Below are 15,305 nucleotides of genomic sequence, written 5' to 3'. Positions count from 1 at the left end.
TTCACCTGTAGTGGTTGGAGGCCCAGACATGCCCATTCTCTCTTTCTCTGTCAAGTAAATAAATTTCTAGTAGTTACATTCCAAAGTAATCTAAGGAAAAAAAAAAAAAAAAGTAATCTAAGGGATAGGGACATGGCTTCATGGTTAAGGTGCTTGCCTGCAAAGCCAAAGGGTCCAGGTTTGATTCCCCAGGACCCACGTAAGCCAGAGCACAAGGTGGCACATACATCTGGAGTTTGTTTTCAGTGCCTGGAGGCCCTGGTGTACCCATTCTCTCTCTGTCTCTCTCCATCTCTCTCTCTTTCTCTCTCTGCTTCTCTCCTAAATAAATAAATAAATACAAACAAGTTAACTGAGCCAGACATAGTGGCAGAAGCCTTTAATCCTAGCACTTTAGAGGCAGAGGTAGGAGGACGGCTGTGAGTTCAAGAGCAGCCTGAGCTAGAGTGACACCCTATAACAAAAAGCAAACTGAAGGCTGGGCATGGTGATACAGGCTTTTAATGCCAGCACTGAAGAGGTTCAGGTAGGAGGATCACCATGAGCTCAAGGCCAGCCCGGACTTTAGAGTAAGTTTCAAGTCAGCCTGAGTTAGAGTGAGATGCTGCCTCAAAAAAGTGGGGCGGAGTAAGTTAAAAAGGAGATATAAAGGAAAGAGAAAGGAAAGGAGGAGGGTACTTAATAGGTTGGTATTTTATATATGTAACCACAATGATTGAGATGGGGAGGTAATATGATGGAGAATGGAATTTCAAAGGGGAATGTGCAGGGGTGGGGGAGGGAAGGTATCACCATGGGATATTTTTTTAAATTATTTATTTATTTATTTGAGAGCGACAGACACAGAGAGAAAGACAGAGGGAGAGAGAGAGAATGGGCGCGCCAGGGCTTCCAGCCTCTGCAAATGAACTCCAGACGCGTGCGCCCCCTTGTGCATCTGGCTAACGTGGGACCTGGGGAACTGGGCCTCGAACCGGGGTCCTGAGGCTTCACAGGCAAGCACTTAACCACTAAGCCATCTCTCCAGCCCAGGGATATTTTTTATAATCATGGAAAATGTTAATAAAAATTATGAAAAGAAAAATAAATAAATAAATAAAGCAAGCAAGTCTGAAAAAAAAAGTGGGGTTGGGGGGAACTGGAGAGATGGCTTAGCAGTTAAGGCATTTGACAACAAAGCCAATGGATCCCAGTTTGATTCCCCAGGACCCACGTAAGCCAGATGCACAAGGGGGTGTATGCATCTGGTGTTTGTTTGCAGTGGCTGGGAGCCTTGGTGCGCCCATTCTCTCTCTCTCCCCCCACCCTTTCTCTCTCTCAAGTGAAATAAAATAAAATACTTTAAAGGCACTTGCCTGTGAAGCCTAAGGACTCAGGTTCCATTCCCCAGTACCCACATGAGCCAGATGCACGAGGTGGCATATGCATCTGCAGTTTGTTTGCAATGGCAAAAGGCCCTGGCACACCCATTACTCTCTTTCTCAAATAAATGAATAAATAAATGTAATAACAATTTTATTTAAAAAGAAGCCAAAGGAAGGGTAGGACTCCTTGTAATGCATTTTTCCAGACACAAAATGGCCTGGATATCCATGATCTCACAATTCCTGGTACTACCTACCCTGGTACACTATGATAGGAGGAAAAGATAATGACATCAAAATAAAAGAGAGACTAGTTGAGAGGGTGAGGGGATAGTATGGAGAGTGGACTCATGAAGGGGAAGGTAGAGGAGGGGAGGGAATTTCGTGGTTTATTTTTTATAATTATGGAAGTTGTCAATAAAAAAGTTTAAAAAAAGAAAAGAAAAATTCATTTAAAAGAAAAAAGGCTGGAGAGATGGCTTAGGAGTTAATGTGCTTATCTGCGAAGGCAAAGGACCCAGGTTCAATTCTCCAATACCCACGAAATGCCAGATGCACAAGTGGCACATGTATCTGGGGTTTGTTTGTAGAGGCTGGAGGCCCTGGCATGCCCATTCTTTATCTACCTTTTTTTATAGCTCTCTCAAATAAATAAATTAAAAAACAAAACAAAACACTAGGGCTGGAGAGATGGCTCAGTGGTTAAGAAGCTTACCTGTGAAGCCTAAGAACCCAGGTTTGATTCCCTACTAACCCAGATGAGCCAGATACGTAAGGTGGTGCATGTGTCTGGAGTTTGTTTGCTGTGGCCAGAGGCCCTGGTGTGCCTATTCTCTCTCTTTCAAATAAATAAAATATTAAAAAACAGTAAACTGAAACAAAATAATTTTATTATTTTTCTTTGAACATATCCAAAATATTGTTAATATGCAATCGATATTCCATAGTCATATTTCATTAATAATTGTATATGTTCCAAGAAATGTACTGTTAGGAAATTCTGTCATTGTGTGACCATCATAGAGTGTACTTCCACAAACATAGATGGCATAGCTTACTACACACCAAGGCTCTATGACACATACCCCAGGGCCATGATAAATAAAACACAAGAGTAAATCAGGCCAGATATGGTGACACATGCTGTTAATCCCAGCACTCTGGAGTCAGAGGTAAGATGATCACTGTGAGTTCAAGGCCACCCTGAGACTACATAAGTGACGTTTAGGCCACCCTGGGCTAGAGTGAGACCCTAACTTGGCGGGGAAAAAAAAAGGAGTAAATCCAACAAGAGAAGCCAGGGAGACTGCTCAGTGGGTAAAGCACTTGCTGTACAAACATGAGGCCCTGAGTTCAGATCTCCAGCACCCATGAAGAGACCAGGCAGGGCAGGGTGTGTGCTTGTAACCCCAGCAGTGGAGGCAGAGGAAGGAGAATCCTTAGGGCTCGCTGGCTAGCTAGACTAACTAAATTGGTGAGCTTTGTGTTCAGTGAGAGACCCTGACTCAAAGAATAAAGTTGACAGCAAATGAAGAAAACACTTGGTGTCTACCTATAGCACCCCCCACACACACAGCTGTACACACATGTGCACCTACATACCTATGAACACGCATATAGGCACGTATGCACACCACACGCAAGCAAAGAGAAAAGTTGATGCTAATCACAGAGAGCTGAGGCTGCTGCCACCATCACACAGAACACTGCTTTGTTACATTTTTCTTTTTAAATTTTTTTTTTAATATTTTTATTTATTTATTTATTTGAGAGTGACAGACAGAGAGAGAAAGACAGGTAGAGGGAGAGAGAGAATGGGCACGCCAGGGCTTCCAGTCACTGCAACCGAACTCCAGACGCGTGCGCCCCCTTGTGCATCTGGCTACGTGGGACCTGGGGAACCGAGCCTTGAACCGGGGTCCTTAGGCTTCACAGGCAAGCGCTTAACCGCTAAGCCATCTCTCCAGCCCTCTTTTTAAATTTTTTATTTGAGAGAGATAGACAGAAAGAGGCAGGCAGAGAGAGGGGGGAAGAGAATGGACTCACCAGGGCCTTTAGCCACTGCAATCGAACTTCAGACGCGTGTGCCACTTTGTGCATCTGGCTTATGTGGGTCCAAGGGAATCAAACCTGGGTCCTCTGGTTTTGCAGGTAAACGCCAGTGACTGGAAGCCCTAGCACGCCCATTCTCTCTCTCGCTCTCTGCCTCTTTCCCTCTCTCAAATAAATAAAGAAAGAAATGATTTATTTATTTGAGCTGGGCGTGGTGGCACACGCTTTTAATCCCAGCACTCGGGAGGCAGAGGTAGGAGGATCGCTGTGAGTTCAAGGCATCTCTGAGACTCCATAGTGAATTCCAGGTCAGCCTGGGCTAGAGTGAAACCCTACCTTGTAAACAACAACAACAAAAAATTATTTATTTGAGAGAGACAGAGGGAAAGAGGCAGATAGATGGGGAGGGAGAGAGAAAGAGAGAATGGATGCGCCATGGCCTTTAGACACTGCAAATAAACTCCACCTTGTGCATCTGGCTTACATGAGTACTGGGGAATCAAACCAGGGTCCTTAAGCTTCACAGACAAGGGCCTTAACCACTAAGCCAACTCTCCAGCCCAGCGCTGGAATTCTCTAACTCAGGTGAGAGAGCCCGACAATGAGCAGTGAGTAGGAAGCCTGCAACACGGGAACAGCTGCTCCCTGCCATTCCGCTTGTGGACGAGCTTCTAGAACGCCAACCTGTCAGCACCACTTTGTCCCCAGAAACATGGCTGACTTCAGACCCATCCTGAAACGCTACTCTAAAAACGGTTCGGAAAGCTGAGCACGGTGGCACACACCTGCAATCCCAGGAATCTCAGGAAAGCTGAGGCAGGAGGATTGTGAGTTCCAGGCTAGCCTGAGCCTGGAGACCCTACCAGGCAGGCACTGTCTCAATTTAAAAAATATTCAGGAATGGGGCTGGAGAGATGGCTTAGCGGTTAAGCGCTTGCCTGTGAAGCCTAAGGACCCCGGTTCGAGGCTCGGTTCCCCAGGTCCCACGTTAGCCAGATGCACAAGGGGGCGCATGCGTCTGGAGTTCGTTTGCAGAGGCTGGAAGCCCTGGCGCGCCCATTCTCTCTCTCTCCCTCTATCTGTCTTTCTCTCTGTCTGTCGCTCTCAAATAAAAATAATAATAATAAAAAAAAATATTCAGGAAGCCAGGAGTGGTGGTGCACGCCTTTAATCCCAGCACTCGGGAGGCAGAGGTAGGAAGATCGCTGAGAGTTTGAGGCCACCCTGAGACTCCATAGTGAATTCCAGGTCAGCCTGGACCAGAGTGAGACCCTACCTTGAAAAATCAAAAGATTATACATATATATATATATATATATATATATATATATATATATATACACATATACATATACATGTATTTTCCCCCCCCAGGGGACTGGAGGCGCTTGCCTGCGAAGCCATAGGACTCAAGTTCAAGTCTCCAGGACCCACGTAAGCCAGATTCACAAAGTGGTGCATACGTCTGAAGTTCGTTTGCAGTGGCTAGAGGCCCTGGTGCACCCATTCTCTCCCTCTCTCTCTCCCTGCCAAATAAAAAAATAAAAATTAAGAAAAAATAGCTGGGCATGGTGGCACACGCCTTTAATCCCAGCACTCAGGAGGCAGAGGTAGGAGGATCTCATGAGTTCGAGGCCACCCTGAGACTCCATAGTGAATTCCAGGTCAGCCTGGGCTAGAGTGAGACCCTACCTCAAAAAAAAATAATAATAACAATAATAATAATAAATTAGTTAAAAATATTCAGGGCTGGGGCATAGCCCAGTGGATAAAGCACTTGCTGAACAAGCCGAGGAATGGGGTTCCAGATCCCCAGAACCCACACAAAGCCAACACGGTAGTGTGAGCATCTAATCTCAGCGCTCCCATGGTGAGTTGGCAGGCAGCAACAGGAGACTTCTTCCTAGAAGCTCGTGGGCCAGCTAGCCTGGTGGACACAGTGGCAAACAACGAGAGATGCTGCTTCAAATAGAGCAGAAGGTGAGAACCGACATGCAGGGTTTTCTTCCGGAGGTCTTCTCACCACCACCCACGCATGTGCCATGCATGCACCATTTCATGCATGTGCTCGCCTTCTCACACAAGTACACCACATATCATACACACATACAAAAAAGAAAACCCAATATACATGTTACTGACACATTCATGGAATATATTCACTATGTTAATTGGTAGAAAGTATGTCTCCATTTAAAATCTAAGCAGCAGACAAAAAAGATGGTCCGGCAGATAATTAGCACTTGCATGGAAAGCCTGCTGGTCTGAGTTTGATTTCCCAGTAGCCATCTAGATCTGGATGGACAAAGTGGCACATGAATCTGGAGTTTGTTTGCAGTAGCAAGAGGCCCTGGCATGCCCATACTCCTCTCTAAATAAGTAAGTACATGAAAATATTTCAATAAGTAAAATCCAAGTTACAAAATCAAAAATAGGAGAAATAATGGCTTAGTCCAGGGCAACAGGCTAATAAAATGACAAGTCAGACATTCACTCCGCATTAACTCCTCATGGCAAGTGGTCATTATATTCTGATTCAAGAACAAGGAGCTCAGGTTCAGCGCTGGCAGCCCCAAGGCTTGCCTGAGGTTTCCCAGTTGCAAAGTGGAAGCCGGAGACCAGTCTCTGCCACCCGAAGCCCTCCTATGCCACTCGGCTGACACTCTCAGAGGACTGGGGGAGGCATGATAATAATAAACGCTAAGTGCCCACCAGGCGGCAGGTGCTTTTCTAAGCCTTAGGGTCAGAGCTGTGGGCAACAAGAAGTCGGATAGTCCCTGATCCTCTTGGAGACAGACACAAAACCAGCAGGATGTGCAATGGCCTAAGAGCCAACAGGAAGCTAAGGTGAGGAACTCTGGGAGCCAGGAATCTGACCATGTCTAATGGGAAATGCAGTCGTACCTTGAAGGCATCACTGGCTACCTGGAGAAGTTCTCACTCTGTGTGAATGCAAAAAGGACATTAAGCAGAGAGTGGAATGCCATCTCTGTGTTAAAAGACCTATTCTCAGCCAGGTGAGGTGAGTCACACCTGTAATTAACCCTCAGGAGGCTAAAGTGTTGGACCATGAGTTGAAGGCCAGACTGGGCAGCCAAGACCGGTTTAAAAATAAAAAAAAAAAACAACTTAAAAAGGGAGGGGGGATTACTCTGGCTTCTGAGAACAGATTGTAGAACACATGAGAGAGATGGTCTGAGAAGACAGAGCAGGAAGGACAGGGCCAGGCCCATTAGGTCACAAGGGAGGCCATACAAAGTGACTTCAAATGACATATATACTTTTTTTGTTTTGTTTTTTCCAGGTAGGATCTCACTCTAGCTCAGACTGACCTGGAATTCATTATGTAGTCTCAGGATGGTCCGAACTCTTGGCGATCCTCCTACCTCTGCCTACCGAGTGCTGGGATTAAAGGCATGCGCCACCACGCCCGGCAAGTGACATGTATTCTTAAGGCAGAAGTGATGGCTTTTCACTTACAGGCCATGAGAAAAGGAGGTCTGAAGGCTGATGCCAAGGGCTCTGGCCTGAGCAACTTTTAGGGATGGAGGTATCATTTATTCAAAAGGGTATATCCAGGAGGAACAGGCGGGGGGGGGGGGGTGTGAAGAGATAGAGGAGAAGGAACAAGATCTGTCTGGATGAAAGGTATGCACCACCACACTCGGCCTAGGGTTCATCTTTTGGATGGCACCATGATTGGATGGACTACTGATATTTAATGTGTGCTAGGGTGGGAAATTTAAATGCTCCACAAAGTATGTGACAATTCTTCATAAAGAACTGCCCATTGCCCATCCAATTTTCACAGGTTCTGCAGACGTCCCTCATGGGTAGAATATCTTATTATCTTGCAGGTCTGCAGCCTCCCATCCTTGTCTGCATGAGGACAAGGAACTCTGTGATACACTGAACTTCCAAGGATACAGTAATCATAGTAATACAAGGGAAGTCTGCACTCTGGCTCAGACCGTCACGACAGCATTTACTGGTTCCACAACAGTCATGTCGCTCCCTCGGAAGCATCCTTCCTGGTGTCAGTCACCAACATGACAGGCCCGAGTCAGGCTTGCTGCATCACTTACACATGCATGGCACTCCTGGGAACACCTTGGATTCTTTGCACTGTCAGGCTCGGTCATCGCAGATAGAAATACAGGCTATTTAGTACTTTTCTTTTTTTTTAAATGTGGTGATTTATTTTATTGTTATTTATTTGAGAGAGAGAGTGAGAGAGAGAATGGGCACGCCAGGGCCTCCTGCAAACGAACTCCAGATGCATGCATGCGCCACCTTGTGAATCTGGCTTATGTAGGTCCTGGGGAATCGAACCTGGGTCTTTTGGCTTTGCAGACAAGCACCTTAACTACTAAGCCATTTCTCCAGCCCTTGTACTTTCCTTTTGTTCCATACACAGGATACTGCATTGATTTTTTTTTTCAAATATCTGCTTGAAGTTAGGTGATAATTGTCTGTAGGTTTCATCCTGGCACAGCAAAGAAGGTGCCAGGTTCATGGGGAGAACCCTGACATAAATAATGAATGTAGCTGAAAAAGAGTTGAGTCTCAGGACCCAGGCCCAGCTAATGTTAGTGGCCAAAGGGATGAGGAGGAGAGTATGAGATGCCTTCCCTGATGGAGGGCGCCAGCAATAGTGTTGACAGGTCTGACAACATGGGATGGAGGCCAGGCGTGGTGGCACACACCTTTAATCCCAGCACTTGGGAGGCAGAAGTAGGAGGATCACCATGAATTTTAGACTACCCTGAGACTACAGAGTGAATTCCGGGTCAGCCTGGGCTAGAACGAGACCCTACTTTGGGGATGGGGAAAGATAAGGACCGAGAATGACAACAGAATTGTCAGGATTGGAATGATTATGGAAGACCTTCTCCCCATTCAGGGAGGCGGGGAACACCCACATAGTCCAGAGCACAGGAACTAAAACATGGCACTAAACATCTCACAGATTCCTCCCCACCCATTCATTCTGTTCCCTTGGGTCAAGACATGCAGGTTCTCTGGGGATCCCTTCTTGGGAACCACTGGGGTTACTAGCTGCCCGCTTCAGTCCTGCCTGCCCCCCCCCCCCCCCGCCCCCAGAGCACTGGGCATCCGCACAGCCATGCCCTGAAAGTTGATACCTTGCTGAGCCGGGACTCAAAAGCCAGAGAGGTTGAAGACTTGGAACTCTTCATCCCAGACGAGGCCACAGGGAGGGGCCGAGCACGGTCAGGCCCATGGCTGCCCGCTTTGATGGCTGCGCTGCAGGGCTTGGCGGAGCTCCGCATGATTTCTCTCGGGGTCTTTCTGGAGAAGAGTAAAAAGGAAAAGACATGTCTCCACACTGGACCTGTAAGTGACACCACACCCTCCACACTCACAGTCGCTATCACAGATGAGCGCTTCGAGTTTGGCTCAGAGGGCTGGAGAGCTGGCTTAGCAGTTAGGGCACTTGCCTACAAAGCCAAAGGACCCAGGTTTGATTCCCCAGGACCCCAGTAAGCCAGCTGCACAAGGTGGCGCATGCGTCTGGACTTTGCAGGGGCTGGAGGCCCTGGTGTGCCCATTCTCCCTCTTTCTCTCTCTCTCTCAAATAAATAAATATAAAACGTGCATTAAAAAGAATTTGATAAAAGAGAGACTGATTGACAAGGGGAGGGGATATGATGGAAAATGGAGTTTCAAAGGGGAAAGTGGGGAGAAGGAGGGTATTACCATGGGATAGTTTTTATAATCATGGAAGTTGTTAATAAAAATTTGGAAAAAAAAAAAAAAAGAATATTCCATGGGGCTGGAGAGCTGGCTTAGTGGGTAAGGTGTTTTCCTGCAAGGCTTGCCCAGGTTCTACTCCCCAGTGGCCACGTAAAACCAGATGCAGTGGTGTATGTGTCTGGAGTGGGTGGTGGTTGGAGGCCCTGGCATTCCCATTCTTTCTCTTTTTGTATGTGCAAATAAATAAATAAAAATTTTACAAAGAAAGAAAAGAATTTGGCTAAGAATAGAAAATCTATGCCTAAGGTGATACGTTGGTACTAAGCTAATATGTATACCTATAAACAAATTTAACACTATTTTCAGCAATAATAATAATTTTTTGTTTATTTTTTCAAGGTAGAGTCTCACCCTAGTCAAGGGTGACCTGAAATTCAATATGCAGCCTCAAGTTAGCCTCCAACTCACAGTGACCCTCTTACCTCTGCGGCCTGAATGCTGGGATTAAAGGTGTGCACCATCACACCTGGCAGAGAAAGAGAATGAGCATACCAGGGCCTCTAGCCACTGCAAATGAACTCCAGATGCATGTGCCACTTTGTGCATCAGGCTTTCCTAAGGAATCAAATCTGGGTCATTAGGTTTTGCAAACAAGTACCTTAACCACCGGGCAATCTCTCCAGCACCCCCTTCAAAAATAATATTCTTTTTTTTTGAGGTATGGTCTAGCCCAGTCTAACCTGGAATTTACTATGTAGTCTCAGGTTGGCCTTGAATTCATGGTGATCCTCCTATCTCTGCTTCTAGAGTGCTGAGATTAAAGATGAGTGCAAAATAATATGCTTTATCAGAGACATTAACTAATGTGACACGACATATATGCACAGGCATGTGCACGCACACACACACACACACACACACACACACACACCACCTTACCCGCTAAACCATCTCTCCAGTCCTCTAATAAATAAAAATATTTTTAAAGAGGCTGTGGAGATGGCTTCTAAAGGCACTTGCTTGCAAAGCCTTCTGGCCCAGGTTCAATTCTCTAGCCACCCACATAATGCCACATGGATGTTTGTTTACAGCAGCAAGAGACCTTGGTGCACCCATACATACACCCAAAGAAATTAAAACAATTCAAAAGATATTTTTAAAAATATTTTATTTATTTATTTGAAAGAGGCAGCTATATATAGAGAGATAATGGGCCCACCAGGGCCTCTAGCTGCTGCAAATGAGCTCCAGATGCATGTACCATCATGTGCATCTATCTGGCTTATGTGGAATCTTACTGGGGAATTAAACCTGGGTCCTTAGGCTTCTCAGGCAAGCACCTCAACCACTAAGCCATCTCTCCATCCCTAAAAACAATTTCAAAAAGCTGAGTGTGGCGACATGCACCTTTAATCCCAGCATTTGGGAGGGAGGCGTAGGAGGCTTGCCATGAATTTGAGGCCAGCCTCAGGCTACAGAGTGAGTTCCTAGTCAGCCTGGGATAGAGTGAGACCCTACCTCAAAAAAAAAAAAAAAAAAAAAAAAAAGGCGGGCATGGTGGTGCACACCTTTAATCCCAGCACTCAGGAGGCAGAGGTAGAAGGATTGCTCTGAGTTCAAGGCCACTCTGAGACTACATAGCGAAATTCAGGTCAGCCTGGGCCAGAGTGAGACCCTGCCTCGAAAAAACAAAAAAAAAAAAGCCCCCCTAATTTCTAAACACATAAATGAATTATTTGAAAGTCAGATTTCACAGAAGCACAAAATGACTCTCCTTTTGGATTAAAAATTAATATCATTTAAAATTTAATAAAGCATATTTTAATTGGTCAGACCTGACATGAGGCAGAGTTATTACCCTAATTAAAATAATGTTGGGCTGGAGAGATGGCTTGGCGCTTGAGCGCTTGCCTGTGAAGCCTAAGGACCCCGGTTCGAGGCTCGGTTCTCCAGGTCCCACGTTAGCCAGATGCACAACGGGGCGCACGCGTCTGGAGTTCGTTTGCAGAGGCTGGAAGCCCTGGCGCGCCCATTCTCTCTCTTCCTCTATCTGTCTTTCTCTCTATGTCTGTTGCTCTCAAATAAATAAATAAATAAATAAAAATTTTTTAAAAAATTAAAAAAAAAATAATGTATGAGGGCTGGAGAAATGGCTCAGCAGTTAAAGGCACTTGCTTGCAAAACCTAATAACTTGGGTTCAATTCCCCAGTAACCACATAAAGACAGATGCACAAAATGGCTTGTGTGTCTGGAGTTCATTTGCAGGGATAGGAGGTCCTGACATTTCCATATTTTTTTTTCTTCCTCTACCTCTCTCTCTCAAAGAAATAAATATTAAAAAAAAAATAGGGGCCAGAGCTGGGTATGGTGGCACACGCCTTTAATCCCAGCACTTGGGAGGCAGAGGTAGGAGGATCACTGTGAGTTCGAGGTTACCCTGTGACTACATAGTGACTTCCAGGTCAGCCTGGACTACAGTGAAACCCTACCTCAAAAAACCAAAATAAAATGAAATAAAAAAAAAAAAAGCAGGGGGAGGTGGCTTGCTGGTGAGATGGCTTAGCCATTAAGGCACTTGCCTACAAACCTAACAACACAGTTTTGATTCCCCAGTACCCACATAAAGCCAGATGCACAAAGAGGCACATGCTTCTGGGGTTCATTTGCAGTGGCTGCAGGCCCTGCTGTGCCCATTCTCTCTCTCTCTGCCTCTTTCTCTCCCTCAAATAAATAATATAGTATATTTAAAAAACAGAACTTGTGCTGGAGAGATGGCTTAGCGGTTAAGCGCTTGCCTGTGAAGCCTAAGGACCCCAGTTCGAGGCTTGGTTCCCCAGGTCCCACGTTGGCCAGATGCACAAGGGGGCGCACGCATCTGGAGTTCGTTTGCAGAGGCTGGAAGCCCTGGCGCGCCCATTCTCTCCCTCCCTCTCTCTCTCTCTCTCTCTCTGCCTCTTTCTCCGACTGTCGCTCTCAGATAAATAAATAAAAATAAACAATAAAAGGGCTGGAGAGATGGCCTAGCGGTTAAGCGCTTGCCTGTGAAGCCTAAGGACCCCGGTTGGAGGCTCGATTCCCCAGGACCCACATTAGCCAGATGCACAAGGGGGCGCACGCGTCTGGAGTTCGTTTGCAGAGGCTGGAAGCCCTGGCGCACCCATTCTCTCTCTCTCCCTCTATCTGTCTTTCTCTCTGTGTCTGTCGCTCTCAAATAAATAAATAAATAAATAAAATTAAAAAATAAAAAAATTATTTAAAAATAAACAAAAAAAAATAGTTGGTCCTAAAAAAAAAAAAAAAAAAACTAAGAACTTGCCAGGCATGGTGGCGCACGCCTTTAATCCCAGCACTCGGGAGACAGAGGTAGGAGGATCGCCGTGAGTTCGAGGCCACCCTGAGAATACAGACTAAATTCCAGGTCAGCCTAAACTAGAATGAAACCCTAAAATCAAAAACAAGAAAACAAAAACAAGGACTTCACAGCACTGCTTAGCTCTGCCCCTGCCCCCAGAACCATGGTAAGCACATAAATGCATAAGTAAACAAAAAAGCTTGAATTTATCATTGGAAAAAGACTAATTTGTTTTCCACAGGGTTTCTGAGAAAAACTATGCATGATTTCAGTTGTACAATTTGCTCAGAACCTTCTTGGTCTCATCTGGATCTTACAATTATTGAAAATTCAGTATAAAAACATGTAGCTTACTTCCAATGTATTTTACTGACGTCTAGCACTGGTTATTTTTCTTTCTCAACCCACAGTTTTGTTGCTGGTTTCCACAGCAACAGTGAAAAAAAAAGCCTAGGTTAAGACCTGTGCAGTAGCTAACTAATTTCATTAAGGCTCTCTCCCAATATAGAATAAAATAACATCGCCTCAGTGCTCCTTGAAAACGATCAGTAAATTTTACCCACTACTACAGAGCTGATCAGGAACTCAATAGTCTGATTAACGGAGGTGACTCAAACCGAATCTCCATTTAGTCAATACAACCTTCACGTTATGATTAGAACTATCAGAAATGATTACTGCAGGCCTTGCTTTATGACAACCTATGGTGATTCTGCAACGCGTCTACACTCTCCACAGCCTGCCCAGGTTGGCCTTGAAAAGAAGCAACTTTATCCACAAAAATACGAAGATGAAAAAGATCTACATTTTCTTAATCCATCCTCCTCTTGATAGTCCAAGAGAAGGAAAGGAGGGTAGGAGAGAGGAAGGAAGGAAGGAAGGAAGGGAGGGAGGGAGGGAGGGAGGGAGGAAGGAAGAAAGGAAGGAAGGATCTGCTCAAGTTAAAAGATCTAACTTGGGCTGGAGAGATGGCTTAGTGGTTAAGCGCTTGCCTGTGAAGCCTAAGGACCCCGGTTCGAGGCTCGGTTCCCCAGGTCCCACGTTAGCCAGATGCACAAGGGGGCGCACGCGTCTGGAGTTCGTTTGCAGAGGCTGGAAGCCCTGGCGCGCCCATTCCCTCTCTCTCCCTCTATCTGTCTTTCTCTCTGTGTCTGTCGCTCTCAAATAAATAAATAAAAAATTTAAAAAAAAATCTAACTTAATTCTTAATCTCCAGCAACATAGGATTTTCAGGACAGTGAACCTGAAAACTATTCGGCCATCTTTCAGTCTAATGAGTCTTTGTTCTGTGGTGAGGTTCTCCCCGTCAGTCCATTTGTCACATCCCTCCTTTCTCTACTGTCCTAGCAACTTCTGGATTCGTGAATTATTCACCAGTGAATGCCCCCGGATAAAGTAGCTGGATCCTGCCTGTTCCCTATATTGCTTTTCTGAGTATCCTTCATTCCCAACATTTTCTTTTATATTCCTTTCTTTGTTTGCTTTTTTCTTTTTTCTTTTTTTTTCCAAGTTAGGGTCTCACTCTAGCCCAGGCTGACCTGGAACTCACTCTAGTCCCATGCTGGCGATCTTCCTACCTGTGCCTCCTGAGTGCTGGGATTAAAAGTGTGCACCACCATGCCCAGTTTAGATACCTTTATTTTTTTTTTTCACGGCAGTGGTCAAAGCCAAGACCTTGTGTGTGCCAGGCGAGCACTCAACCACTGAGCTTTATCTCTAGCCCCTTTCATGATTTTCTTCCCTGTACTCAGCCTTCTTTTTCATACCCCACCATGAACTAAACACATGTCCCTTCCAATCCCATCATCTTTCAGGGTTTAAAATATTCAACAATGAATCATTAATGTTCTAGTCACTTTAACCAGGAACAAACGCCCACAAGCTGGGGAAGTGCCGGGGCCCACGTGGAGCAGTGACGGCTCTGCAAAGCCAGCGCCGAAAAGGGACGGGAGGTGGTAAGGGAGGAAAAGAGTTCTCCGTGCTCTTCCCTGCCTGCCAGGCCCCTTGTCCCAGGAATTTATTAATTCACCCTGTCCTCCACCCTAGCCCTGACCAGTGTCCGCTTGGTATCCCTGGAATCCTGCGGTTTCTCTCTCTTCCCTACTCTGGTCACCCCAGCCCCAAGTGCTTCTGTAATTGAGTTTCAGGTCAGCCTGAGCTACAGTGAGACGCTACCTCAAAAAAACACACAACCACCAAAAATTGGGGAAACTGGAGAGATGGTTCAGCTATTATGTGCATTTCCTATGCAATCATAAGGGCCTGAGGGGCATGAGACTGCCAGAGTTCAAATATACAGATTCCCACTTGAAAAGCTGAACGGGGGCGGCCAGAGAGATGGCTTAGCGGTTAAGGCATTTGCCTGCAAAGCCAAAGGATCCCGTTCGACTCTCCAGGACCCACGAAAGCCAGATGCACAAGGGAACGCATGCATCTGGAGTTCGTTTGCAGTGGCTGGAGGCCCTGGCATACCCATTCTCTTCCTCTGCCTCTTTCTGTCTCTCAAATAAATAAAGAAACAAGTGAAGACTGTCCTGGGCTATTCCAAGATCCAAGTTAATAAATATTCCAGAAAAAAAAAAAGCTGGACAGACCACATGCACCTGTAACCCCAAGTCCTGATGGGGAGCAGAGAACAGGGCATCATGAGAGCCCCACAAGCTCTAGAATCAATAAGAAGACTCCATCAAAACGAGACTGGACAGATGGGTGACAAAGCTGAACAACTGATGTTCCACTCCAACCACCATAGGCAAGCACCCCCACCCCACCACAGTCAAGTATACGGGGTGCCACACCACACCACACTATACACACCCCC

At 45.8% G+C, this 15,305-nt stretch overlaps 1 protein-coding gene across 3 annotated transcripts in view; it reads right to left on the bottom strand.

Moving 5' to 3' along the window:
- Specc1 (sperm antigen with calponin homology and coiled-coil domains 1) overlaps positions 1-15,305 on the bottom strand; it is a 310,970-nt gene that overhangs the window by 250,694 nt on the left and 44,971 nt on the right. For all 3 annotated transcript variants that reach the window (XM_045130800.1, XM_045130799.1, XM_045130803.1), the window contains exon 2: positions 8,561-8,726. In XM_045130800.1, coding sequence (XP_044986735.1) covers positions 8,561-8,707 — 147 coding nt within the window. In that variant the 5' untranslated portion in view covers positions 8,708-8,726. The remainder of the gene's footprint in view (positions 1-8,560; positions 8,727-15,305) is intronic.

This window comes from Jaculus jaculus, chromosome 12 (genome assembly GCF_020740685.1).
Source record: "Jaculus jaculus isolate mJacJac1 chromosome 12, mJacJac1.mat.Y.cur, whole genome shotgun sequence".
NCBI classification, from domain to species: domain Eukaryota; kingdom Metazoa; phylum Chordata; class Mammalia; order Rodentia; family Dipodidae; genus Jaculus; species Jaculus jaculus.
Note: the sequence above shows the minus strand (reverse complement) of the source record. Positions and strands in the feature narration are given on the sequence as shown.